Source organism: Erithacus rubecula, assembly GCF_903797595.1.
Source record: "Erithacus rubecula genome assembly, chromosome: 2".
Taxonomy (NCBI): Eukaryota; Metazoa; Chordata; class Aves; order Passeriformes; family Muscicapidae; genus Erithacus; species Erithacus rubecula.
Genome location: NC_136685.1, coordinates 9,422,933 through 9,450,115, shown reverse-complemented (window position 1 = coordinate 9,450,115; position 27,183 = coordinate 9,422,933). Strand labels below are relative to the sequence as shown.

General features: G+C 45.1%; 1 protein-coding gene across 1 annotated transcript; it reads right to left on the bottom strand.

The window, feature by feature from the left end:
• Window positions 1-17: 17 nt before the first annotated feature.
• LOC306798310 (uncharacterized protein) lies at window positions 18-26,594 on the bottom strand (the record flags this gene model as incomplete). The annotated part of the gene is made up of 9 exons (XM_079298287.1): window positions 26,178-26,594; window positions 16,004-16,063; window positions 14,740-14,830; window positions 12,340-12,408; window positions 10,311-10,514; window positions 8,588-8,662; window positions 6,878-6,976; window positions 405-508; window positions 18-89 (listed from the first exon to the last, which is right to left on the bottom strand). Exons 1-9 carry the CDS (start codon window positions 26,493-26,495, stop codon window positions 18-20), a joined length of 1,092 nt encoding a protein of 363 aa, XP_079154413.1. The 5' UTR covers window positions 26,496-26,594.
• Between the last annotated feature and the right edge of the window lie 589 nt (window positions 26,595-27,183).

Sequence of the window (27,183 nt, the reverse complement as noted above, 5' to 3'; positions counted from 1 at the left end):
CCTTCTTATCAGCAAACTTAAATATGTCCTGGCTGCCTGAGATGCTGTGAAGGCTGTGTCAGCTCTGGACTCCACAGCTCTTTGAAGGCCTGGGTATTTGAGAAGGTCAGCAGCAGTAGGGTGCAAATACCCAGGGTTTGCTGCTTAGGACAGTGACACCAGAGGGGTGATGAACTCCCAGAACCAGCCAGCTCCCCCAGCCTATCTCATGCCTCCTGCAAATGTGTTCCCCAGCTCCAGCTATCTCAGACAGGTCAGGCAGGGACCGTGCCAAACACTTTGTCCCATCATGAGACAGCCCCCACAATGGAAAGAGCCTGGCTCCAGGCTGGACTGGAGACCCCAATGGATGAGGCTGACCCCTGTGGACCAGGTCTCCTTGGCCATAAACAGCACTGCCTCACCTTCTTCTCATCCCTCGCCTGATGCTCCTCGTCTCCAGTCCAGTTTCCCCACTCCTCCGTGGGAGCCTTCCAGTCAGAGTCCAGGTCAATCACTGAAGGGTCACCTATGAGGGCAAGCATACAAATGAGTTATGCTCAAATCCATGCTGCTTCCCAGCCTCACAGGAGTAGCACAAATGCTGCAAAAGTACCTGATGTTTTCTTGCTTGCCGATGTGATATTTGAATGTGCATGTATGCATGTCTTAAATGTGTTAAAACATTTACAAATTTATTTTTAAATGTATTAAGACATATACATTGGCTGCCAATTCCCAATTAGTGACAGCACTCTTCAGGACAGGAGAAAAACTAAAAAAGGGCAGGAAAGCACATACAAAAACAAAAGCCCTTCCAGCCTGCACTTCAGGAAAACAAGCTTTACAAAACTAACAGCATGGCTTGTCAAATATTTCCTTTTAATTTTATTAAGAAGGATTGAGGCATATCCAGAAACACTGGCAGACACAGCAGGCTCTTCCATTCACTGAAACACACAATCCTCTGGGCAATTATTCATATGGAAGAGTAATATTAACAAAGGATTTGTGCATTCATTATTGCTCTCATTGGTGTTTTCTTTCTTACAAAAAACAGAACCAAGTGCATTCTCAACTTCTTTTTCTATTTTCTTTTCTTGAATGTAAGCCAGAAAGGCACTATCCCAGCACTGATTTCAAAACCTCTTTAAGATACAACTCTAAATAGGCATGAAATAGGTAACACTTACTCTGCATTAATTCTGATCATTTCATGGGAACTGGGCAAAAAAACTTTTCAAAATCTTTTAGGTTTCTCTATCTTTCAGCATCTGGTACCTTTGAAAATCTGGCTGTAAGCCCTCAGCTGCCTCTCCACAAAGCATTGGCAAACTGTCCTCAGTCAAGAAGGCAAAACAGACCAGTTTAATTCCTTTACCCAAACTAAATGAGGTGCAAAAAAAAGCAGATAAATCAGCATGGGGTGTTGAAAGGACTACTTGATTATTTTTAAACAATTTGAATGTAACAATCTTAAGTCTTATCCTAACAGGAAGAACGACTTTAAAAACACAACATATAATAATAACAACTCTTAGCTGATTACTTCTCTTAAAAAAAAAAAAAAAAACAAAGTCCCTAGCTGGATGGAAAAACTTCTACTTGAAGCTGGGCCAAAACCAAAAGCATGCTGGGAATGATAAAAGAAAACTGTTTCCAAAAAGTTGCTCTGACCAGTTTTCTGCCAAATGTTATAAACATGATTATAAACATTGTTCAAGTTTCTCAGTTTAAAATCCATGTTCTCTATATAGACAATATGTCTTTCTTCTTCAAAAGGGAAAGGAGCAGCTAATTTTGAATGCATTACCCAGCAAAATTCCAGTACAAAACATAATTCAGTCTCCTGAGCTGCAAGGCAGCATCTCTGCTGATGGATGTTCTCATGGGTGTGCAAGCAAAACTGACCATAACTTAACACATGGAAAGCCACAACTGTTGTTTTCACCTTTTTAACTTCTGATATCACAAAAAGTGCATTTATGTATATACTTCTAAACATGAAAATAGTTTTGATGGCAAACTGCCAGCAATGGGCTTCACCCTTGTCACATGTGGGCATTAAACTTGGCCAGACAGTGGTGACTCTGCCTCATCTCAGAATTACCCTTCCCAAAATATTGTGTCCCAGGGGTGTTTAAAATCAACTCAGACTAAAATTAAGGGCAATATAAGATTCTTTACAATTTGCTGGATTTGATGGGAAATCGGATTAAATGAACTTATCCCAAAGCTCTGATTAAATGTACTTATCCCAAAGCTCTGACTTAAAATCTCTCCTGTTGTGTAGCATATTTCCCTTCTACAGTGACATCTCCCACATTGTCTTTAAACTTTGAATATGCTCTAGTATTTTTAAATCTGATTCTCCTTGGATCATCAATTCTCTCACAGGCTAAAACTGACCAGTAATTCCTGTGAACATAAACAATGAAAGGAACATGCCTTGCAGCAGTGTGTCCCCCTGCTCCCCATGTGGGTTTAGCCCTGACAGAGGTGATACCTCTCTCAGTTCCAACACAGATGAACATCCTGGCAATTCCTGCTGTTCATTTGTACAAAAGCAATGCTGTTAAATGTCATTTTCCAACTAAGTTCTTGCTTGCAACCCACACCAGTCCTCCAGAAAACTCCACCCAGACAAAGCTGTACTTTTCTGTTGGCAGCAAACATTTGCAGAGTGCATCTCAAGGCCAAGGTGGATTCCATGTACCCCATGAAATGAAAACACTTTCAAATCCTGAAAAGCACAACTTTGAAGGTGTCTTCAGAAATCAGAGAGGCAGCCAGCACCTCTGCAGGCAGAAAGTCCATCCCAGCACCAAGTACCTGAACACCCTTGGTTTCCTGTGCAACAAGGAGAGGATGGGGAGCAGAGAGCTGAGCCCTGGGGATTTTGGGGACCAGGCAAACAGGGCCCCAAAGCAGCAGGATCTGGTCAGAGGGGACAGCCAGCAAGTTCTCTGTGCCTGCTGATAGATAGGGTGGAGTACAGTGCTGCACAGGCTGAACCTAATTATCTGGCCTGGAAAACGAAACTGCTAAATACTGCAGCAAAACTCAGTCTGTGTCACCAAGAGGGGGATTTAAAATTTTCTAATGCGGGGTTGTACATTTGGATTCTAATTTATCAGCATCTCTCTTGGCAGGATGTCCCAAAATATGGGCAGCAGGAACCTAAAGGAGGTTCATCTGGCAGGGCAAACCCTTCAGTAGGCTGCATATTGTCCATGGCTCTGAGCTTTTCTGTGGCTGCTGTAGAAAACCCATCCCTTTGCAAAGGGTAGTTTACTGTGTTATGAACACAGCCCTAACCCAAATCCCTGCCAAGACATCACTTGTAGACTAAGTGCAATGCATTCACTTGAAATAGGTAGATAGTTTCCATCCTAAAGCTTGAATTTCTGTGTTACAGGTCAATAGCTGGATGAAAGAATCCCTTATTTGGCACCTTCCTTCAGCATAATTCAGTAGAGGCAAAATATCAAATAAACCCTAAGCTGAAGACTTCTTTTAGTGGAAAAAAGCTGCCGATTCCCATAAAACAAAGGAATTGAAATTGATTTTAACTCTGGAACAGAAGGAAGGTTGGGAGTCAGGAGATGTGGGAGGTTTTTTTTAAGTTATGGGGAAAATTTGCTTTGGCAATCAAGAAGGATTCATTGGGAGGATGCCAAGACAGATAAAAAGTGACTCTCATGGTCATGAGATGTTGCATTTGCAAACTGTGGATTTTCTGAGATTGCACTGCACTGTTGCCAAAGCACAGGTCTGCTGCACTTGGAGTCAGATGCATGGGATAAAATTAGTATTCCCTTGCCTTGGAACCAGACACAAGTGCTCCAAAACAGCCCAGCTGGCCACACTGTGTGGGTTACATGTTTTATAACAGCAAAACCAGCCATAGCTTGTGGTGCATTCTGTGGGACTGCAAAGCTGAAGTACATAAATGTCACCAAGGGGCAGTGGCAGATGTGTGACATGGGTACACAAAGGGAGTGTTAGGAAGCACATGCAAGTAAATTTTCCAAGCCAGAGCAGGAGGATCAAGAACAACCCTGCAGAAGAAGCAAGAAAGGCACCTGGTGAAAGCAGAGCATTTCCTGGGCACAAAAATAAAGTGACTTATGTCAGGACCCAAAGATGTTTACTCCCCTTTCTTTCTCTCTGTAACAGGAATAGAAAGTATGCAAACACAAAGGATGACTAGGGAAAAAAGAAGATAAACAAAGCTTCTCAGTTTGGGGGCCCCTTCCCTCATGGCAGAGTCCTGGCCACCTCAGGCTGCTGGTGGGACTGCTGCCATCAGTGCTGACCATGTGCCTTCAACTCCAGGACACTGAGTGCTCCACCTAACAAAGGCTTAGATTCCTAAGGACTAACTGTTTGAATGTGCAGAGACAATGACTGATGACAGAATGAGTATTTCAGAATCATTGAGGTTGGAAGTGGCCTCTGGAGATTGTCTAGTCCCACCTCATGGCTCACAGAGGGCTCAGCTACAGCAGGTTTCTCAGGAATGCAGCAGAGTTTTGAATAATTTGAAGGGTGGAGAGTCTGCAACCACTCTGGGCAAACTGTTCTGTTGCCTGACCACTCACCATTAAAAAAAAAGCTTTCATTTATGGATAAGTGGAAATTCACTTCTTACCCATTTGCCTGTTCCCCACTCTCTGGGCCAGCCATAGGCAGTGACCCCATCAGGTGCCCATACACACCCATGGTTGGACCTTCTCCAGAATATCCCTGACTGTCTTGTGCTGGGGAGCCCAGAAATGGACACAGGACTCCAGATATGACAGTAATTAAGAATTAACCATCAGCAGCCTGTATCATTAATGAATGTCAAGCCAGGAGTGTGTTGTTTGGAAACCAGCCTGATTGAGACTCTTCTAAATATTTTGAAAGTGACTGCTCAGTTCCCTTTACCACTAACTCCCTCTCTATGTATATATGCTTTCAGTTGTGCCAACACTTAAATCTCAAGCCTTTTGTAAGTGAGGGTGTTATTATTGCTGGTACTTCACAAAAAGATAACCCAGTGTGGAGCAGGGAGCAGCTCCACCAGCCAGGCAGAGGCAGGAGTCCAGCACCCAGCCCCTTCAGCTGTACCAGCCCAGCACAGAACAAAGACACTCATTACATGTGCTGCTCTGCATTTGATAAAATGACCCCAGCTCATATTTAGGCCATGAATGGCATTTTTAATTGTTTTTTTTTAGCTCCCAAGCCTGCAGGAGCTAACAGGCCATGTTTAACTGTCTAAGAGCTCATTTTGCCTGCAGCACCGACCTTAATGCCAGCCATTACCTCATCTAAATTCAGGGAATACATGTTCCTGACACACCCCTCCCCTGCATCAGTATCAAGACTGATGATTCAAAGGAAAAAAAAAAATACCAGGACAAAAAAGCAAGCTGTAAAACAGAATCCTCTAAAGACTTCTGCTCTCATGTTTGCAGAAGCAAGCTGCTGAATTTGCTCCTATCATTCTACTCTCAGACTGATATGGAACTCCAAAATCAGAGCTCTGCTTGGCTTTGCAAGTGCAGATCAAGGCCAGAGTGCGCCAAGTGTGATGTGTGCTAAATGCAGTGCAAGGGAGCGCTGCTGAAGAGCTGCCCACGCTGCCTCCCTCCATCCCCCGTGGGCCAAAGCTGGAAAGGACCAGCCACCCTGTGCAGCAATGCAGGGGTAAAGAAACACAGTACCAAGGGACTGGAAGGCTCAGGGTTGGGGGTTTTGTTTTTATTCTTTTTAAAGCAAACTGTGCTATTTATAAAATCACGGCTAAAGTGATGCATCTGCTGCAGAGCTTCAGTTACCACTGGGCAGAAAAGCAAGACAACCACAATCTTTTCTCCTTAATGCATTCCAGCCCTCTGGGTTCTCCTGCAGTTAAGCAATCAGAGCTGCTAGAGCACAAAGAGGTTTGCTCAGCTCATCAGCCATCATTCCTGCAAGAGCAGGGAAAGGCCTCCCAATGACAGGGGTATATATAAATACTCCACTCAATCCTGACCAAAAGGCCAAGAGAAAAGGTCATCTAATACCCACACTGTTCATGCCAAATTCCAGCCACTCAGGACCCATGCTTGTCTTTCTTTTAAACTAAAAAACCCACCTATTACCAGTCCCAAAATGACTGAAACCCTGATTGCCACAGTGCACTGGAGTTGCATTCTGCATCTGGATTCAGGGTATTTCCAAGGAAATTTAAAGTTCTGGCAGAGGTACAGGGAGCTTTAAAAGCACCCTGTCCTGCCATGGCTCTCCCCCAACCACCCCACTGTGCCTGGAAAAGGCACACTCAGCTCCAGCTTCCCACACCACGATGGAAGGGAGGGAAGCACAGTTATGAGAGCCAAACACAGCTTTGAACTGGCCTCACAAATCCAGTAATCTGAGCTGGCTGCTAACACGTGGGGCTTTCTGAAACACAGAGCCCATCCTGCTGCCTCTGGCTCAGGAAGTCCCTGATCTGCTGTCTGCAGGGTGTGGGGAGGGATCACCCTGTGCTTGCCCTGTTCCTTATCTGCCCACAGCTGATAGCAGTGCAGCTGCTGGAGAGAGGACAGGAGCCTGCACACAGCACCCTGCAGCTCTCTTGCACTTTGCACCAGGATGTACCCACCAAAATGGCCTGTACCTACTGCATTGTTTGTTTATCTTTGAAGGAAAACATATATAAAATGCACTTTCTTGCCCTTCTCAAGGACAACTGCTGCCCTGACTGAGCTCACAGCAGCTCTGGGCACCTGCTCAAAACCAGACCCACAAAGGATTTCGCCCTGACCAGCACATGAGCCACATGGGGAGTGAACCCTGATGTCTGAGGCTTAGGGAATGGACTGAAGAGAGTTCCTGTTTACAGAAAAAGGGCAAAGAGACATACCCTGGCCCTGCCATGCATCATCTGCTGGGAGGAAAGTCGAGCTGCCATGCCAGCAGCATCTGGAAGGACTGTCCTCAGATGATTTACTCTTCACGTTATCTGCACATAGGAAAGCATCTTCATTAAAAAATTAAACTAAAAAAAAAAAGCCCAAATCCCAAACCTAAAAGATAATCACATAGGTATATTCACATTATTAAAACCAATTAATCATGCCTCTGTCAGCTCACTCTGTCACGATGCCTGGATGTTATGTAATTTAAGACACATTAATCTATGCTTCTCATCACAGTGGATTTATTAACAAAGGCTGGACGAGGACACTACATGCATAAGTTATTAAAAATAACTCTCCCAGGAATGGCTACACTAATAACATTCAGAAATTTAAACTTCTGCCACATCTCTGTTGGGGACCTAAGGAGGGAGCTGCAGTTCCTGCAGAGCAAAGGCCACATCCAGAGTGTTCAGCTCCAGCTCCCAGCTCCTTCTGTGAGAAGTCTTGTGCTCAAGCTAATAGAAATCCATAATTACCAAATTAATTGCTCCATGAAAGAGCACAGGTGAGAGAGCTGCTGGAGGAAAAAGTTGTTTTGATGATTACTTCCACTAACTAAAGCAACCAGTAGGGTTCACATGCCTCCCTGAATGACTCCCCTGAGCTCCATTCTAAGGCCTGTAAATAACAAACTAGAGTGTTCTTCACATCTTTCATAAGTCAGGTGTTTTTTTCCACATCTCTGACTTTTCCTTTGTTCCTTTCATCTAATGAACTCTGAGGTTTATGCAGTTGTGTATCAGTTTTTTTTGCTGCATAAAGGCAGATATTAAAATATATTTCTCCTTTTTGAGTACTTATTCATTAGGAACTGCTTGAATCCACTGACAAAGTGTCAGAAAACAGATGGTTAAATATGGCAGGTGTTATATTAATTGCCTTATCTGGCTTCAGAAGCTGATTTCAGCATTCTGGCTAACGTCACACACACTGTTTAGTGCACAGATATCTATATGTAACCATGCTTGTCTTTAGCATCTCTTAAAGATTCAGGACCAGACTTTGCATTCATCATCCACCTAAACTTTCAGTCAAATTTGAGTTTCTGGTGGGCAGGGAATGTATGCACCAGGGGCACCTGCAATCAATCAGTGAAGATTGACAGCTGCAAAGATGAAAAATGAAAGCCAGAAATTAGTCTTAAATCAATGTAAAATGAGGAGATGCTTCATCCTTCTCAAGGCCACACATGGACAGGCTCCAGCAGAGAATCCCTCACTGTGCTGGATGAGAATCTGCTGGCTAGGCAGGCTCTAACACAGCCTTTCCAAGCTGCACATTCACTCCCTCCCTAAGTCTGAAATTCTCAGAATTTGTTAGTTATCAGAGCACAACAGAAACCTTCTCTGTGAGTCAACCTAACAGAAAGAATCTGCAGGGGAGGCAATTTTTTTTTATTATTTATTCCAAGAGGAATACATGAGTTTGGAAAGCACTCAATAAAAGGTTCTGATGTTGCTCCCTAAAACATGCTGTGCTGGATTGCAGATGCAAGCAAGCTCTGCCATGGGGAGTGACTGATGAGATGTGGCTCCAGGGGAGAAGACCCATGTGTGATCAAAAGCCCCACAATCAATGAGAGCCCTTTTTAGCCAGGCAGCTAAGAAAGGGATGGAAGCATCCAAATACAAGTACAACAAGAGGACACTCACCTAAATCCCTGGAGAGATCTGACAATGTCCCAAAGGTCACAGGACAGGATTTTACATCTGCAATATCCCATGTTCCTGCATTTAAAATGCAAACAAACAGTAACCCAAAATCTGATGTCATGTTCACAGTTTCTGCCTCATGCTCCCAAGCTCATTACAGCCCTTCCATGTTCTCTTCATTCCAAGCCTGCATCCACTGCTGTCCATTTCTGTTGCTGGACAAGCATCAAGCAAAGAGAAATCACCTTTATGGGCAGAGAGAGTCCAGCCCCATCACCATGTACACTTTTTCAGACTGCCAATGTGCATGTCACACCAGCATGGCACTTCTCTGGACTTCTGAACTGATGCCCTCTTTATGCACTACTGGCAGAAGTTGTCATCATATATTGGAATTTGGCCTTTTGAAAGCATTAGAGTAAAAATGGTACTAATGTCCTCCCATCAATCCTCTACTTTGCAAGAAAGGGACTTTAGCAGAGAAAACAACTCACATGTGGGAAACCTAAGAGCATTTTCTGAATCATTAGAGTATGAGATTACTGCTGCTGAAGGTGAATCGTCATGTGGCCTTATATACCATTCAATTCAGCCACCATGCTCAATTGATCACTGAGAATGTAGTCAAAATCAAATGCTTTTGATTTAGGAATCCCTTGCCTTTTCCTGGTTTGAAATACATGGATATACCCTGCAGCCTAACTCTGACCGTGTCTGAGCATCCTCAGAAGGCAAGGCTTTGGCTGTAAAGGACACAAATAATACCTATGGGTAGAAAACAACTTGTACCCATCAGGTCTCTTGGGTTGCAATACAGGATGTGGCCAGCAATGTGTATTCTGTCACCATCTGTTGGAGCTGGGTGGGGCAGTGACCCTGATCTCCATGGCACATATTATCTGCTAATGGGCCATCTTTAAACCAGCTGGGGCAATCATCTTTAACTTTTCCACAGCCCATTCTCCCTCCAGGAGATATCATCTGCTGTTAATGGCCCATTGAGTCCCAGTGCATGACTGATAAAATTACATCATCCCACTGGGAGATGCTCCAGCCAGGGGAGGAGCCAAGCCTTTCCTACCCAGATAAAAACTGAGATTTTAGACAGCAAGTTGCTGTCTTTCCACTGGATTCCAGAGGAAAGCTGGACCTTTCCACATCATCCCTGGACCTTCAGAGGAAACTGCACCTTCTACAGGAGCACTGCTCCAGCTGAACCACATCTGCCACTGCAGGAGGATGCAGCCACCATGGAATGGGACTGCTGCCAACACCCTGACTGACTGACTGTGCCAGCTTGGATTCTGACTCTGTCAGTGTTTTGGGATTGTTCTTTGTAATACTGCATTTCTAGTTTAATTTTCCTAGTAAAGAATTGTTATTCCTAATTCCCATATCTTTGCCTGAGAGCCCCTTAATTTCAAAATTATAATAATAATTTGGAGGAAGGGGGTTTACATTCTCCATTTCAAAGAGAAGCTTCTGCCTTTATTGGCAGATAACTGACCTTCAAACCAGGCCAGCAGGTAGTCTACAACACAAGGAATTTCTGCCATAAGGACCCCTCTTTTCACATGGCTGGGAAATAAATGACACCTAGCAGGGTCCAAGGGGGGTGGACAATACTGTGTGTGCAGGATGAATGTCAGTGGGGCCCCACTCTCATGAGGAAACAGCAATTTGTGAAGATTGCCCTCAGCAGTATTTGTATGTCAACACTCACCTACATTGGAGAAAACATCATCTTCTGGTCTGGAGGGTGCTGGTTCTTCCCGCAGGGTTCCTGAGCCCTTCAGCTCTGCCTTGGCACAGAAAGCACCTCTTCCACCACCACTGGTGTCCCCTGTGAGTGGCCACACTGCTCCCTTCTCATCCCAGTCAAAGGCTGGCTCAAGCCCTGAGCTGCCCAGGGACGCTCTGCTGGGATCTTCTCAGGAATAAACATCACCACAGGATCATCATTATTTTTAATTGCAAGGAAGAGTTTGTATAGGAGAGACAACAGAGCAAAGCCTGACCTAAACCCATCAGACTATTTCCTGCTGAAATTATTTACAGCTATGATGGCAGTGAAGCAGAGCTCCTGGGAGGAGACATTGAAGTGGAAAACAGGAAGGCCAATGTGAGAAGGACTGCACCACAGCAGCCTTGGGCATCCCTCCCTGGAGGGGAGGCTCAGGGCTCCAGAGTCCTGCTGGGGAGAGCAGTGCAGGGAGAGAAAGAGAACAGCTGGACCTCCAAGAAAAAAGGAATGCAAACCTCTTGGGTGTTGCTAGTTCAAGGCTGCTAGAGAAATCATATTTTAAATATGAATATTTTAAAAAATGACGGTTATCTCCAACGTTTTTATTCTAAAGGATCTTTAAGCATTTTATGACTCCAGCCTTCAGAATAGCAAAGCATTTTCTGGAGCTCTGGTGAGGACAAGACCACTGCTGGCCTCAACTCCACCTGCACATACCTTAATGCTGATGCTGCTGTTTGTCCCCTGCCAGGGGACAGCAGCCAGCCCTCAGCAGGGTTAGGGCTTCTTCCTAGAAAATCAGATCTCACTACTCTGTAAGTGCCCATGCTAACATGATCATGGGGTTCAGCATTCTGCACAGCCCAGGATGCAGGATTGCACCAAAGACTTCTGATGCTTCAAATGAGACTTGGTGAACTGAGCTCCCTATCCTGGGGCAGCAAAGCCCTTAACACCTGCATCACCTTAGGGTTACACCCTGTGGGGTTCTGCATATGGAGCTGGCACCACTGATGACAACAGGTCAACTTACATGAAGAAAGAAACGTGGACCCATTCACTTTGCTGGAGAGAAAGTGGAGACCTAAGCACATCTAGCCTTTCAGGACCCTTAGTTAAAAATATATACTCTTGATATTTAGCTCTATATAATCCAAATGATAGATAAAGTGGTCCCAAGGTGTCTGTATATTTTTCTATTGAAATTTCCTGTTCCTTACCCTTCAATTTTAATAGAGCATCTGAGAGCACTTTAAGAGCCTTATTGCAGACAATGCACTAACTCATACATACATCCAGCTACATCTCTCAGTCCAGCTACATCTCTCCAATATCCACACTCCTATCTTAGCTTCTACATAACTCTCATATTATAAACCCAAAGGTTGTTTTGATAATTTTGTCATAGATAGGGAAAATACTTCCAAATGTCTTAATTCCATGACTGGCTTTCTTATAGTGGTTATTGCATATAACATGATTAGCAGAAATGAATGTAAGCATAAGTGCATGGCAGACACCTTGAAATTCCCAGAGGAAAAATGTGGCTTGAGCACAAAGTGTTGCTTCATTCTATCTCATTAGGATAAAAGTATATTCCTGTTATAGTTCTTTAATCTGGGCAATTCTGGACTAAAGAACCTGTTTGGAATTGAGCAAAATGTGTGTGGTTTTATACTCCTATTATCAAAAAACTTCTGTTAAGCCCTGCAAAAGGAAGAAGCCCATGTGACATCAAGCCTTTAGCAGATCTACTATCTAACAGACATCTGCTTTCCAAGTCCTGTGGGTAATGCTGTGTGCTCTGCTGTTTTAATGAGAGCATGGAGTAAAAGGCAAGTTCCCAAGTAAAAGCTCCCAAAGCTTTTTTTTCTTAAGTAAATAGCCTCAGTAAGTGCATGGATTTTGCTGCCAAATTATGAATAGGGCAAACAGAAAGATACTGGGGTGTGGGGAGGGGTAACAAACCCAGCCAGATCAGGTGTGTGAATTAAGTCTGTACATTTACCTTTTTGTTTCAGCCTTTCCTTCCTTAAGTGTCTCTTTTCACGGCTGCTGATCTTGGTCTGCCAAACTCCTGCAACACAGAGCAAAGGTCATTTTTAAGCTATCAAAGAACTTTTTTTTTTTTGCCTTTACTGCTTAGAACCAAGGTAAATAGCCATCTGAAAGTTTCTGATGCTGGCTGTAAAAGAGGCATCAGATCTCGTGCATAATGTCCCCTGTGTGCAGAATGTCCCCTCTGGGAAGCCTTTGCTTCCTCTGCAGGGATGTGTTACATAAGAAATCCCCGTCACAGACCTGCCTGTTGTGTCCTGGCTCACATAACTGCACATATTCTTCTGCCCTGTGTGCCAGCCTGATGTGACAGCCATTCCCTTAGGGGAGAGGTCACAGCAGAGCATCAACCACCTTATATGTCTGACAGTGGGGAGAAGTTAATGGAAATCCTAGCCATTAAATAAGGCTTCAATTTACTGGGTTCCTTGTTCCATGCTTGTTCTGCAGCGTGGACACCCTCTCCCACTCAGTTGGTTTATACACACATTCATTCACACCCTGGGGCCACATCCTGCCTCTGTCCATGCTCTCCATAACCCAAGAAGTCAGAGGAGGTGCTGGCAAAAATAGTTAATGAAGGAAAAAACACAGCCCCTGAAGCTGATCAAGACACTTCTTTTCTCTGAAGCATCCCTGAAGAACACATGAAGCATCCCCAAAAAACACATGAAACAGTTCAGCTGGCTCATCCATTCAAAAAATTACAGATCCATTTGAAGAATGTCTGCTGTGTCCCCTTCTGCCCCAGCAGCCTCACGGCCCCAGGAAGGATTCTGGTCCAGCAGCAGCGAGGGCTTCTCTTGCTCTCACCACCACACTAATCACATTGTAATCTCTTAAGCCCAGAAAAGCTTAGAATTTGTTGTTTTCAATGTAACCCTTGGTGGGGGGAGCAGAGAGGGGCTCGCTCATGGGATGCAATGTATTTTCCAGTGAAATTCCAGCTGCCTGAGCCCTGCTGGCCTCTGCCTGATTTCTCTGCAGGTCTGCTTGCAAGCCAAGGTCTTGGCTCTGCTCACAGGAGTGCTACAAGGTAGCTGTGAATTGCCCCAGACCTTTACCAGCCTCAGCCATGGCACAGCAATGTGCTGCTCCATGTGTGCATCAGCAGGGCAGAGGCCACAGGACTGGGGGAGAGGGTGAAGAATGACCCTGCTGGCCACTGAGCCTCTGCCACTGCAGCATCCTTCCTCACCTGCACACTTGCCCCCTGTGAACACGGCCAGGACCTGGGGAGTGTGGCAGGAAAGCACATGGCCCTGTCAGAGACTGAAATTGTATGATTTATGGCTTAAACATCTTTATAAGGGACTTCTGCAAATTATAGAAAAAGTGCATAATGAAGATGCACCACCAAAGCTCACCCTGGATGAGCCTCCTGCCTGAAAACCTGAACTGTGAGTTAAACTGCCTAAGGCAACTTGGGTTGTTGTTCAAAGCATCTGGAAGGGCACTCACAGCCCAGCACCTCCTTCTAGGTTTATCTGCTGCCAGGCTGGCACAGACCCTGCTCCAGAGGGGGAGGAGGAAAGGTTTTGGGTGTGAGGCAGTGAGTGCCCATCCATCCTCTGCTTTGCAGACCAGCTCAGCTGTGGGACCCCTTCACCCCAGGAAAGCCACATCTGAGGGACATCCATGTGAAAGACAGCAGAGAGGTGTCATGGCCCAGCAAAGGTCTCTCCCAAAGGATCACCCAGATCCTGCCCCAGAGCACTGCAGGAGATGCAAGAGATCCACAGTGTGGCAAGGGGCAGGGTCAAAGCTGCCCCCTCAGGGGAGGCACATGGGCATTCCCCCTGTCCCAATGTAGATTAATCCATGGCATTCTGTACCTTTAGACAGGAGACCCTCACCACCAAGACCAGCTGGAGGGAAGCAACAAGGCATTGTTGGAACCCACCGAGGGGTGACACGTTTCTAATCTTTGTCACTCTCACTGTCCCCTCACCTCTTTTTCTATTTTTCTTACTTTCTTTTCTCCTTCTTTCTCTTTGCCTCTTTTACTATTAAATAAAATATATTGACTTTTTTATATCAACTTCTAAGCTCGTTTGGTTTGAATCACGTTTTTTGGGTATATTCAAATCTTCCAGAATTCAGTTCATTTTATTCCCAGACAGTTATTTTTTATTTACTCCTCTATAATTAAACCAGATCACAACAGCACCTGTCCACATAGCTACATGTAGGAAGGAGCAGATGATAGAAATAACTCTCAAACTGGCACCTTTCTCCACTAACACAGAACTCTACAATAGTAGAGAAAGCCTCCCTTTTGACATATTTCATCACATGTTATTATTTGGTAATGTGCATCAGATAACAGGACAATCAGATCTTCTGTTACCTTCTTCCTCTTGCAGTTTGTCTTTTTCCACAGAAAGCAGATCTTTTGGCACCTCTTTGTCTGAGCACTGGGTTTTCCTCTTCTTCTTAGGCTACAGCAGAGAGGAGATAGAAGATAGAACAATATTTGTTATGTTTCATCTGGAAGAAACAAAGAGTCAGGGCAGTAGCTGCAAAATGGAGACAGCCCATGATACTCAGAATAGGGAGTTGCTGGAGTCTTTTAAGTGTGTGCAAAAGTCTTTCTGAGCAAATTTTATTGCAAATTCCAAGTCAATAAACTCTACTGCTTTGGACCTAAAGTCTTAAGTTATCTGCTAGTTTAGAAAGTTCACATTTTAATTCAGATACTTGCTCTATAGTAAGATTTGCATTCATTGTTCCTAAGTTCTAATGTTCTTCCTCTGAAGGAGGGAAGTCTACAGTATTTGTCCCCTTTCAAATCAGGAATGCTATAACCAAGAGTTAGGACCCTGCCAATGCTTAACAAAAACCCCAGTGTCTCCCCCTTCCCCCTTCAAACCATGGAACAGCCTGTTTTTAATGAAGGTATCTGTAGTTTGCACTAAAAGGGCACAGGAGTAGCTGAGGCCATTTTCATACAGCTTGATGAAACCATAGCACTAACCTTAAACTATAAATTCTGAATGTTCTAGTTTAAGCAGTGGTTCTTGACTTTTCCAAGGTGGCAAACTCCTGCCATAAATACAATTCCCTGCCCAGGCTCAGGGGCTGCTGCTCACTTAGAATCACAGAGTGGTTTGGAAGAGACCTTAAAGATTTCCCAGTTCCAACCCTCTGCCATGGGCAGGGACACCTTCCACTATCCTGCTCAAAGCTGCATCCAGCCTGGCCTTGAACACTTCCAGGGATGGGGAAGACACAGCTTGTCTGGGCAACTTGGAACTTGTTGTAAAGACTTGGAAGCCCTTTAAAGCATTAGCCTCTTCCTCCACACCAGCACAAGTGCTCAGTGCCCAAGGCAAAACCCTTAAACAGACCCAAGGAAATGTCCCTGTCAGAGCTGGAATGGAAATACAGGAGATTCCAGCACCTGGTTCTGGGCTTGGATGATGAGAGCATCCCCCTTGTGGAGGCAGTGACAAACACTGCAGTGTGGCTGTGCCAGGAAATTACACAGTCTTACATTCCTGCATCACCTCTTAAGTGCAGCAAACCAAGGAAGAACATTCCTTAAAAAAATGAACATTCTTAAAACTGTCTTTTGAAAAATAATATGTAAACTCTAAAATGCTTGATGGTACCTTGAGGAGCTTTTTTTCTCTGATGTTGACTGATGTGATAAGATGGCCATTCACTGGAACCTAGGAGGTAGGCAATAAAAAAATGCATTATAATGCATATATATGCATATGTGTGTGTATGTGTAAATATGTTTATTTGAATATCCTCCCATAATGCATGCAATAGTCTGAAAGATACAGCTAAGCAACCCCCTGTACAAATCTGGGCTAAAATTTGTGGCCTTGTTCCAACTGGAGTAATTTATTCCAAATTAATTAGTGTATGCTAAGCCTTTATGAATGTAAATCCAGAAACTTCACAAAGATTTATTCCAAAGCAGACATATTTGTGGTTTATCATAAGATTTGTCTAGGATCAAAGTTGTTTTCCAAATAGGGTAAACCTGGCTTAAAGAAACAACATAGACATGAGAGGGCTTATTTTAATTCTTGTTTACCAGTTGGGGTGGACCTTATGTTCCCTCTCAAGTCTATCTGACCAACTAAAAGAATAGATTTTATCCTACCTAGGTCCTGTAAAGGAAACAATAAATGTGTAAGGACTTTTCAAATTACAGTTTGATTAATATCAGCTGTCTCAGAATTCCCTGGTGATTTCCATCCAGCAGTTACAGGGATTGGAGGGTGTAAATCTGCAACTGAGACAGCAAGGGCTGTGCCAGCAAGGGCACACTCTGCAGAGCCAGCAGCACCCAGGCAAGGCTGCAGGTCCTTCCACAAGGCTCCTTCCTTGCCTCTGTTTCCCTGACACACACAGCAGCTCATTGCAGGATGTGTGGCACTTCTCTGGCTTAGCCAGGTTGTTCTCCTTGTGCAAGGAGCTGCTCTTCAGCACAGTCCAGGCTTCCTTCAGCCCATCAGACCTGCTGGGCTGCCTAGCTGAGCCCACATCTCCCAGAAGGGACCCTGACTCAGGCTGTCACCCCAATCCCTGATCCATCCTCTGCCTGGGGCAGCCCTGCCTGGAGCAAAACCCATCTGATCCCTGCTGAACTCAGGGGCCCAGTCCTCCTGGGGAAGGGAAGCCAGCTGATGCTGCCTCCTGCCTCTTTGATATTTTGGGGATTTTAGAGCTATTTTTCACAAATCTCAGAGAGGTCTGCTTTGAAGTGCAAGACAGGCACTTGTATGCTTGCAAATGCATAATCCCTGGAGGTGTTTCCTTGGAATTCCAGACCAGTGGAATGGCCCATGGTGGGCATGGGCCCAGCAGGCTGGTGTTTGTCCCAAGTTCCACAGTTATTAGGAGAGGAAACCCTAAAACCTTGTTGACTTTGCACAGACAATACTGATTCTGGGTCTTCCAGTAAAACATGACAGTAGCAGGAGGCAAACCCCTGCCTGTTAAATCAGTAATTCCACCAGTTTCACATTATAAGCTTAAGCCAAAATCTCCTCCATCTCCCTCGGCTGTCATATGCAAACAATATATATAGTTTACAACTATATTATTCTGAACATTAGTAAAATAATTACTTCTCTGTTAAAACCCAGCAACATTTGTTAGGAGCTAGCAAGGCTGTCTTGTTTTTTCCCATGGGCACTCTCTTCTAAGACTCTCAGGTTCATTTACTAGAGGCACTCCATAAACCCCACCACAAAGCAAACCATTTTCCATCTCCTGCTCTGCTCAAGGGAAAAACCCTGCTCTACCTGCAGCAGGGAGGGAAGCAGCCTCTCACATAAAAGGTAGGATATAAAATACAAAAACAGGGGCATTTTGGTGAAAATTTGAACCATGTGGGTATGGCAAGTCTTGAGCTTATACTATTCTTTCTTTCTCAGAATATGTTTCTGTATATTTAAATGTGTGAAAACACAAACAGATCTTGTCTCAGTGGACTAGAATTCCTATTCAATATAGAATCTTAAGGGAGTGACTTTCCATTATATGACAGAGAACTCCAGGAGAACTGAATTTTATCAGGTGAATGCAAGAAGAGATAACTGGGGGAAGCCAAACAACATGTAAGTGGAATATTCCTTCCTGATGTCATCACACCCTGGTGATTTCCCAGTTTTCATAATGAAATCTTCACTGTTTTCTAAAGGCTTTGCAAATGGACCTCCCAAGTGAAGGCACTTTGAGCACGACTGCCACCATGGGCACAGAAACTGCAACACCAGCTTAGGATGCAAAGAGGATGATGATTTTTTGCCTTCTTTCAGACACACACAGATAAGAGGATAAGAGACATCCCAGCTCCTGCTGGCCTCTCTTTATATCAAGATGCTTCTGCAAGCAAGAGGGACTACAGGCAGAGACAAGGAAATGTCAGGATTAAGGACATGAAACTGCCTCCCTTCCCCAGGCTGGCGTAAGCGAGCACAGCCCGAGGCTGAACAGAGCCCTCACACAGGCAAGGAGAACTCCAGAAGGAAAATGCTGAGTGCAACAGAGGATTAAAGATGAAAACTATATTGGCTCCGACAGACTTGTCTCAGCTGGAGCAGGATCACATTCCTGGACCTTCTCTCCATGTAAATGACAGTAAGCAAGGAGCTGGAAAATTGCAGCTCTTTGTTTTAGTGTTTTGCTCACCTGACTGCTGCATACTTTTACCAGACATTTGCTGCTTAAATGATATTTCACCTGCTAGACAAACATCCCCCTCTGTCTGCATCCGTGACTAGGAGGTTAAATATAAACTGCTGGCAGTCATTTACTATGTCAGTCTATTTACTATGTCCCAGGGGTCTTCATGATGACTGAGTGGCTATTCAGCCCTAAGTGCCCACCTGGGACTCCTGAACCTTGTTGCATCCTTCCTAACGAGCAGCTGAGTGCAAAAAAATACCAAAGCTGGCCACTGACTGATGCTCAGCAAACATCCCACCACTGTGGTGATGCTCTTCTTCCAAACCTGAAATGTCTCTTGCTTCTCTGCCATCCTTCAGTAATACCAGCAACTCCCTTTCTTTCATCACCAAGAATTTTTACTGAGTTCTGCTTCCTTTCAGTGGAAATGTATTATGTTAGCCTGACCTTTTGTATTAAATCCTGCCCTTATCCAACCCTTTTTCAGGCAGTAAGCTGGCTGTGTGGCTGAGGAACCCCACCCTACCCTATTCTCCCTTTTGAAGCCCTTAGGGTAGGGGATTAGTCATGCCTCTTTATCGTGCCATTTGGCCACTATGGAAAGGCAAAAGGAATTTTCATTATTTTATTTCATTTTACCTAATGGAATCAAAAGAGAAATTAATATTGTAGGGGGAATTTTTTTCTTAATGAAAAAAGTAGTTTTGTAGAGGGAAAACGCATCTAAATCCACCACATTAAATGACTATATTAAGTCTTAAGTGCAATTCCAAATACATCAAATATATGCAGAGAAACAGAAACAGGACTTTTAGTGGAATCAGACTTAGCATATTAATTTCTACTCACATTCTGTGGAACAATAGAAAGATTATTTTTAGTTCATGGCCATTTGGTTCGTGACCCAGTGGAACAGGATTTCCCCCCCCACCCCCTGCCTTTTTTTCCCTTTTTTATGTAACTTGAGGTTGTATTTCTGATGATTGTTCTGAAACTAGCAATTTCTAATTCTCTTGAGCTAGTGTTTAATTTATTTTATGCTGTTAATATAGTTTTACACAAAGTCACAGAGAAAGGAGTCAAAGTGATACATTTCCAAGTGCTAAAAAATACTAAGTTTAGTATATAAACCTTGTATTCAAAGACTAGAGATTTACCTTTATGCATTTCAATAGTTTTGTTAGACTAGTCATTTTTATAAAACCCAACACCTTTGTAAGGGTCCATCAGATCAGGACAGCCTGCTTTCACATCTCAGTGCCACCAAATGGTTAGAGGATTAATTAAAAATTATGTGAATATCAGCTTCAGGTTCACTAACTGCCCTTTGTCCCACTTGGAAAAATTGCCTTCCTTAGGAAGGCATGGAAAGGTTTGCCCAGTAGAGGGATACTAGGACAAAATAAATTCAGCCTATGAAACCCAAAGGGAGCTATTATATGCTTCACACATTGGAAGTTAGGGAATTCATTTAAGAACATGAATAAAGATTCAGAAAATTGTTCTCAGCTACCACTTTCAGAAAACTCAAATTAAGTGGGTTGGACACTGGAAATGAAAGGGAGCAAAACTACCCCATTCTGGCAGGGGGTCTGTGAACACAAAACCATTTCCAGATTTAAGAAGTGCTTGAATTAAATTGTTTCTTAGTGCTCATTTCCAGTGGAAAAAAACTGGAGTTTTTTTTCACTTTATGTTACAACACTAGAAAAATGTGGTGGATTTAGGCCAAAAGGCAATACTGGTTATGAAAAAAGTAACACCAACTTGCACTAAATTAAATTGTAAGGGAAGGGGTAGAAGAACAAAAAGAAAAGGACTTTCTAAGCAGGGCAATAAATTAAACATGCTCTCTCCCTTAAACATGCTCTGTTACAACTGGACAAGGTATGACTGCACTTTCCAGCTTTCTCAGTAGATCTTCAACAAGCTGAAAAGTGAGCAGGAAGTCTTCATCCCTCTCAGCATCCTCTGGAAGATCCAGTCCTTGCTCCCTACACTCCATGCTGAGTCAGATTATTTGCAGCACCACTGGCAGCTCACTGTTGGCTCTCTGCAGGTGGGTTCTCATCTGTGCACAGAGGCAGGGGCTGGGCACAGGGTGAGCAAACCCAACAAGTGCTGCTGCTGCAGCCAGACAGGGCTTGCACTTCTGCATCCACAGACAGCGAGCACTCGGCGAGACAAACTGGGAAATTAAGCCGTGCTGGGTTCCATTAATTCTGATTCACAGCTTCATAAATGGAAGCAGAGATCCTGGCCAGTCTGCCTTTGCCACATGGTCTTGTCCTGATGATGGACTTTGCTCTGGGAGACCTGTTCCCTAAACCAATGGGAGCCAGGGGAATGGGAAAAGACAAGCCTTACATTTGTCAGAGGAAAAAGAATGGGGTTTAGGCAGAGGCCATCAGAGAAACAGGAAAGTACCAGCTTCGGAGAAAATTAGGCAATTCTAACAGCTAGAAAAAGGATAACACAATGGCAATTTCTGCTCAGGTGACAATGGAAAGCCAAAAAAAAAATGTTGGCTTTGTTAGCAAAGAAAACTGGGTGTCTCTCCATGCATGGCAGAAGGACATAAAGGAATTTCTTTGGGACGTGGCTGCTCACAACACTACAGAGACATATCTACAAAGGGGAGGGACAAGAGAGCACAATCCTGGTTTTTGATCAATACTGTAAGTACTAGTATTCTTGTTGTTTGTAGCTATTATTGATTTGTGGCAATGCAAAGTTTTCTCTGGCAAAGTTACTTCAGACAAATGTGCTCCCAGTAGGAAAGAAGAGTCTGTTAGAAAGGAAAATTACATGGGAAACACATGCAATGAACAGAATTATATGAGAACTACACACCAGGGATATGTGAAATTTTCCCTTTCCCTCAAGGCATCTAACATAGGAAAGAAAGGGGCAGTTCTCCCATGGAATGGATGCTCCAAGAACCTTGTGGAAAAGGATCTAGGCCATCAGCATGGAAAACCCATTTATCTGCACAAATTCCCAAGGATGAAATTGCCCATAGGGACCCTTTGAGCACAAACACAGGCTGATGACAAGGAGTGAGAGCCAGGACTGCATATGTAGCCATTCATATCCAAAAGCAATTGAGAACATTTAGGGAAATATCCTTAAGATGATGCTGCCTACATGACATGGCCTCTTACTGGCCAGCCTTCCCTGGGAATACAAGAATACACAGCAGCCATAAACACAAGGACCTGACATGTACCTGCCTCAGCTCAGCTGCTCTCACCATCAGGGGGAAAAAACATATCTGGGCAACGAGTTTCTGCAGCATGAATAGATTAAAACTACTGTTGTGAGGAGGGATGAACAAATCAGTTTCCTGGGATCTTCTATTCTGATTAATTAGAGCACCATCTTAACAAGGAATAAAGGCTCCATTTTAAGGAGGCAATTACCAAACTCCCAACACCTTCCAGGATACTTTTAAAATAAATTCTCATTCAAGATAGCTGTATAAAAGTAATTGTGCAACTGTGTTGGACTGGCATGAAAAATACTGTGTAACCTGAAAAGGTAAAAGAAAAAGTCTCTTCAAAACTCTGGAGCTGAAGGGATGGATCTGTAGTTCTGGTACTATTAAGCAATCCTGCAAGAAGCAAAAAGTATCTCCTGTTTATACAGACACTTTAGAAAAGCAGAAAGCTTTATTTTGGAATGTATCAGATAGAACACATTTTTAGAAGCTGCTTAAGGAAGATGATGTCACTGCATTTGTGAAAAAAGCTCTTCTTTACGACTGACCAATCTGAAGAACAACCCAAAAATTCTGACTAAACACAAACCCTCCCAACTCAACAACTGTCCTGTTCAGATCCGTTGGCTTCCAGCAAGTATCATTAGCAATTTCCCAAAAGTAGGGAAAAGGCAATCCTGGAAAAGACTAAACACTCTCAGCATAATTTCCAGAGGGATTTTTGGTGTGTGTTTGGCTGTGTGACAACAGACAGAGTGCAACTTGTTGTGTTCTATACAGGAGATCACATTCAAATTGTGCTTGTATGATTGTGTGGAAGTCATGTATCCATTGGAACAAAGTGGTGGGTCAGAGGCTGGACATGACCTGGCCATGTGCCCTCACAGCCCAGAAAGCCAAAAGTGCCCTGGGCTGCACCCACAGCACCAGGTGAGGGGGGATTCTGCCCTCTCCTCTGCCCTGGTCAGACCCCACCTGCAGAGCTGCACCCAGCTCTGGGTCCCAGCAGCAAGGACCTGCTGGAATAATCCAGAGGAGGACACCAGGTTTATCAGAGGGATGGAGCACCTCTGCTGTGAGGGAAAGCTGGGGCAATTGGGGTTGTTCATCCTGCAAAAGAGAAGACTTCAGGGTGACTGTCATGGCTCTGGACAGGACAGGGTTAGTTTTTTGCAGAAATTATGAGGGAGTCTGGCCAGGACCTGGAACTCCCACCTTAAAGTCATTGCCATGGGGGGCCAGAGAAAGGGACTCTCTTTTGGGGAGAAGAGGTTCCTTCCAGTCTGGTATTGTCTATTGTTAAGGGGTTTCTGTGTGAACAATTTCTTTTCTCATACCCTCATTAGTATTATTCCTGTTCCTGTTTTTTTCTTATCTTGTTGCTGTTTCCACTAAATTGATGTTATCTCAGTTTGTGATCTTTACCTTTTGTGCCTCCAAGTCTCAATCCATCCCACTGCAGTTGGGTGGGGGAAAGCTGGGAAGCAGGAGGGGGGAGCAAGTGGTTTTGGGGTCTTGGTGGGGGCACCACTACAGTGATCAACTGAGGCCTTCCAGTACCTAAAGGGAACTTCAAGGAGAGATAGGGAAAAACTATTGATAAGAGCATTTAGTAAGAAGACAAGGGGGAATGAGTTCAAACTAAAAGAGAGGAGGTTTAGATTAGGTATCAGGAGGTTCTTTACCATGAGGATGCTGAGGCACTGGACCAGGTTGCCCAGAGGGTGCCCCATCTCTGGAGGTGTTCAAGGACAGACTGGATGGAACTTTGAGCAACCTGGTTTAGTGCAAGGTGTCCCTGCCCACAGCAAGGGAGTTGGAACAGGATTATCTTCAAGGTCCCCTTCCAACCCAAACCATTCTATGATTCTATGAAAGTTTGTTTCAACAGAATTGTATCACATGGGCTGTTGAAGCCACTCAGTCTGGGTCCAGCAGGGCACTGGGGCTCCTGGAGAGTTTCTGGCTGCCTATTGCTATGGGGAGCAGTGACACACAAAAGGAAGATCAGTCCTACATCAACCTGCACTCAAGAGAGAGCAGATTTCATGGGAAGGCAACCTGACAGCCCACCCATGGGGCAGCAAGTGGGAATCACTGGCAAACATGCATTCCCAAACTGAAAAAACAATTAACCACCTAGGTTCTCTTAATTAAGATCTTGACTTATCCACCACTCCAGGATATGCAGATGTTTGGCTGCTGGGATGTATCAACACACCTGAGCACTGGAGGCAATTTGTGTCTTGGTTTTTTCATACCTCAGCAGGCAGCAGAGAGGGGCTCCTATTCTGTAATACCTGCACACCTCATCTTAACACACTGGCTGTGCCTATGAATGGGAGGCTTTGTTATTAATGACACCTCTGCTGCTGCTTTGCTGGAAATTTTCATATGCAAATTTCAGCATATCAAAGGTGTTTGGCTGTTCTGGCATCCTCGCAGCAGCTCAGTGCCAAAGCAGTGCAGCGTTTTACACTAAGTAAGGAGATAAAGTTTTTGCCTCGAGGATATGATGTTTCAAAGACAGAGAGAATCTGATGGGAAATGACAAGGAGCAGTGGAGAAGGCAGGGTGGGGAAAAGAAAACAGAAGAGACAAACAGAGAAAGGAAAAGGCACTGTCACGGGAGGACAAGCCTTCGTTTTTCATTTCAGTATGCAAGATGTTTTCTCAGGATTATCTATCTTTAGGATCTTTTAAGTTATTTTTCTTGATCATCCTCTTCTCATCCTCCACCTCCTCAGGACCTGTTTTCCATGCTCTGCACGATAATCAGTGGGTCTTATATAGAGGATGATGCTACTGTGTAAATGCAACTGCTAGAGCCCAGTCCCTAAAAAGCAGGAATTGCACAGCACTGGAAAAGATGAGATTAATGGCAGAAACTGCACATGACTGTAAACAAATCTATCCCTTTAATTTATCCCTCCTCTTCTTTGGTTTCTGTTACTTAGGCCTGTGAGATGTAGCATCCCTGATTAGAAATATCCAAATTAGTGGCTTCAGCTTGAGCTAATAACCCCGCCACCATCACAGCACCTGGACTGTCTCTGACACATTCCTGTTCATGAAGAACAGAACCACATATTTTATAAAACACACTTAAAAGATCCCTGCAAATTCATTTTGTTTGTCTGCCTCAGAAATGAGACCTAGGAGATAAGAGTAACAGATTAAAGTGGGTGTCTCCCCTTTCTATCCCACGCTGCCTCCCATATTGGTGGCTCTGGAAAATTTTCATTGGTTCTGCAGGCAACTCAAGTTATCTACTATTGATGATTATAAAGGTACAATAAAATTGTTACTGAAATCCCTCTTCACCCCTTGACACTGGCAGCTCTGTTCAGATTGTTTTTAGATTTAGTTGTTCTTTCCTAATTCAGGATTACATATGCTGCCAGGTCAAGATTCTGCTCTGACTGATGAAAGAAAAAATGCCCTAAAATGCAATAGTTGATTAAAAGATAGCTATAATACAACTAAAAGCTAAAGCTTCCATGACAAAATAATATACCCTTGCAAACTAGCAAAACTAGTGTTACAATGGAAAGCCTGACACATTTCTGCTCCTGAGGAACGAAAGCACTCATTTCATAGCAAACTTTAAAAATCCTGCAAATTCATTTTGTCTTGCTCAGAAATGAGATGTAGGAGACAATAGTAACAGATTATAATGTTAAAAAAGCTCAATATATTAATTTTAAGTACATACTTATGTTTGGTAAGTTATTCTGAGAGCTTTATTTTCCACATTGCAGTGCCTTGGTGAAATTGTTTTCTGTGATTTACACTGAGATTTTCTGCTACTGACAGCTTACAGCGTGTCAAAGCAACAGAGTCATGACAACGTCATGCAGAAACTTCAACACTGTGCATCAGATCAAACTCACAGCGTGTATTCAACAGGGTGGCCATGATCATCAGCTCACAGCCATGTATTAATGCAATAGCATCAGAGCTTTGGTTCGGAGTAAATACACATAATTAGTCATTGTATTAACAGCGTGGTATGGGTATTATTACTTTATATTCCTTCTTAATATGATGGACATTAACTGGAGTTTTCTTAATTCCCTGCAAGGAGGATATGGAGTTATGCTGTCAGACAAAACGGCGGACGAAAGGCCAGTGCCAGCACCCCCCTCCAGGTGCTCGGCAGCCCGCTGCCTTGCACCGTCATCTTGATGGCACATCACGGGTTCCGCGGGGAGTGCCGAGCCCCCGGGCCCCTAAATCGCACCGAGAGGTGCGGGACGGGATGAGATGGGATGAGACAGGGCGAGGTGGGATGGCAGCAGCCCGGTGGGACGCAGAAGCTGTTCTGTGCCCTGAAAAGGCGCCGGGAAGGAAAGAGGGAAGGATGCTCGTCCCGTCCCGGGGAGCGCCGGGCGCGACACCCCCGGTACGCTTACCTGTGCCGTGCGCCTTTGTTCCTGTGGCTGCCGCGCCGGCAGCGCCCCGGCCGCCCGGCCGCCGGCCCCCGCGGGGCCATCCTCCTCCTCCTCCTCCTCCTCTTCCTCCTCCTCCTCCTGCGCCTCCCCGGCGGCGCGGCGGCGGGGGGGTCCCGGCGCGGCCGCTCGGTCCCGCAGCCCCCGCAGGACGAGCAGCGCGGCCGCGGCCGCCGCCAGCACCAGCGCCGGCCAGAGCAGCGCCAGCAGCCGGCCCGGCAGCTCCCCCGCGCCCAGCGCCAGCAGCCGGCCCGGCAGCTCCCCCGCCGCCGGCCCCAGCATCGCCCCGGCCCGGCCCGCCGGGGATGCTCCGCTCGCCCCGCTCCCGAACTTGGTGCCGGAGCCGCGCTCCGAGCGGCACCGAGCGGCACCGGGCGGGGATGCGGGGATGCGGGCGGGGGGGCCCGGGGGGCGCGGACACGTCGGTGCTTACGGGAGCGAAGGGCGGGTGCGCCTGCGGGGGGCGGGAGGGACCCCGGGCGCGGCCGGTGGCTGGTGCGGGGGGAGGAAGGGGTTAATGCGCGCAGTGGGTTTTCCCTTGCGGAGGATGAGAGCGGTACGCGATGAAGGGTGAAGGCGACGCGATTGGAGAAAGCGCAGCGTTGGTTTGAGAGCGGATGTTTGGCCGAGGATGGGCTGTGCGGGGATGCTCACAAGTGATGCTTTTCTGCAAAATTGCCCAGTCTAGACAGAGCAGTCTTAGGGGATGTACTGGTGTTGTCAGGCAGCGCTACAGCGTGTCGTTCTCGGGCCCCATCGCTGTGACGATGAGCGCTGCCGTGTAGAGCGAGGTGCGCTCTCAGCCCGCGCTCATCCTCCCGCAGCAGCGTTCTACCGCCGCCAGCAGAACGCGGGCACAGCGCCTCGGAACCCACTGCCCGCAGCGGAGAAAATTACACTGGCCACCTGATGAATAAGTGCAGATGATGCTCTCAGAAAGCCTTTTCCTCGAAGCCACCGAGTTTCTTTT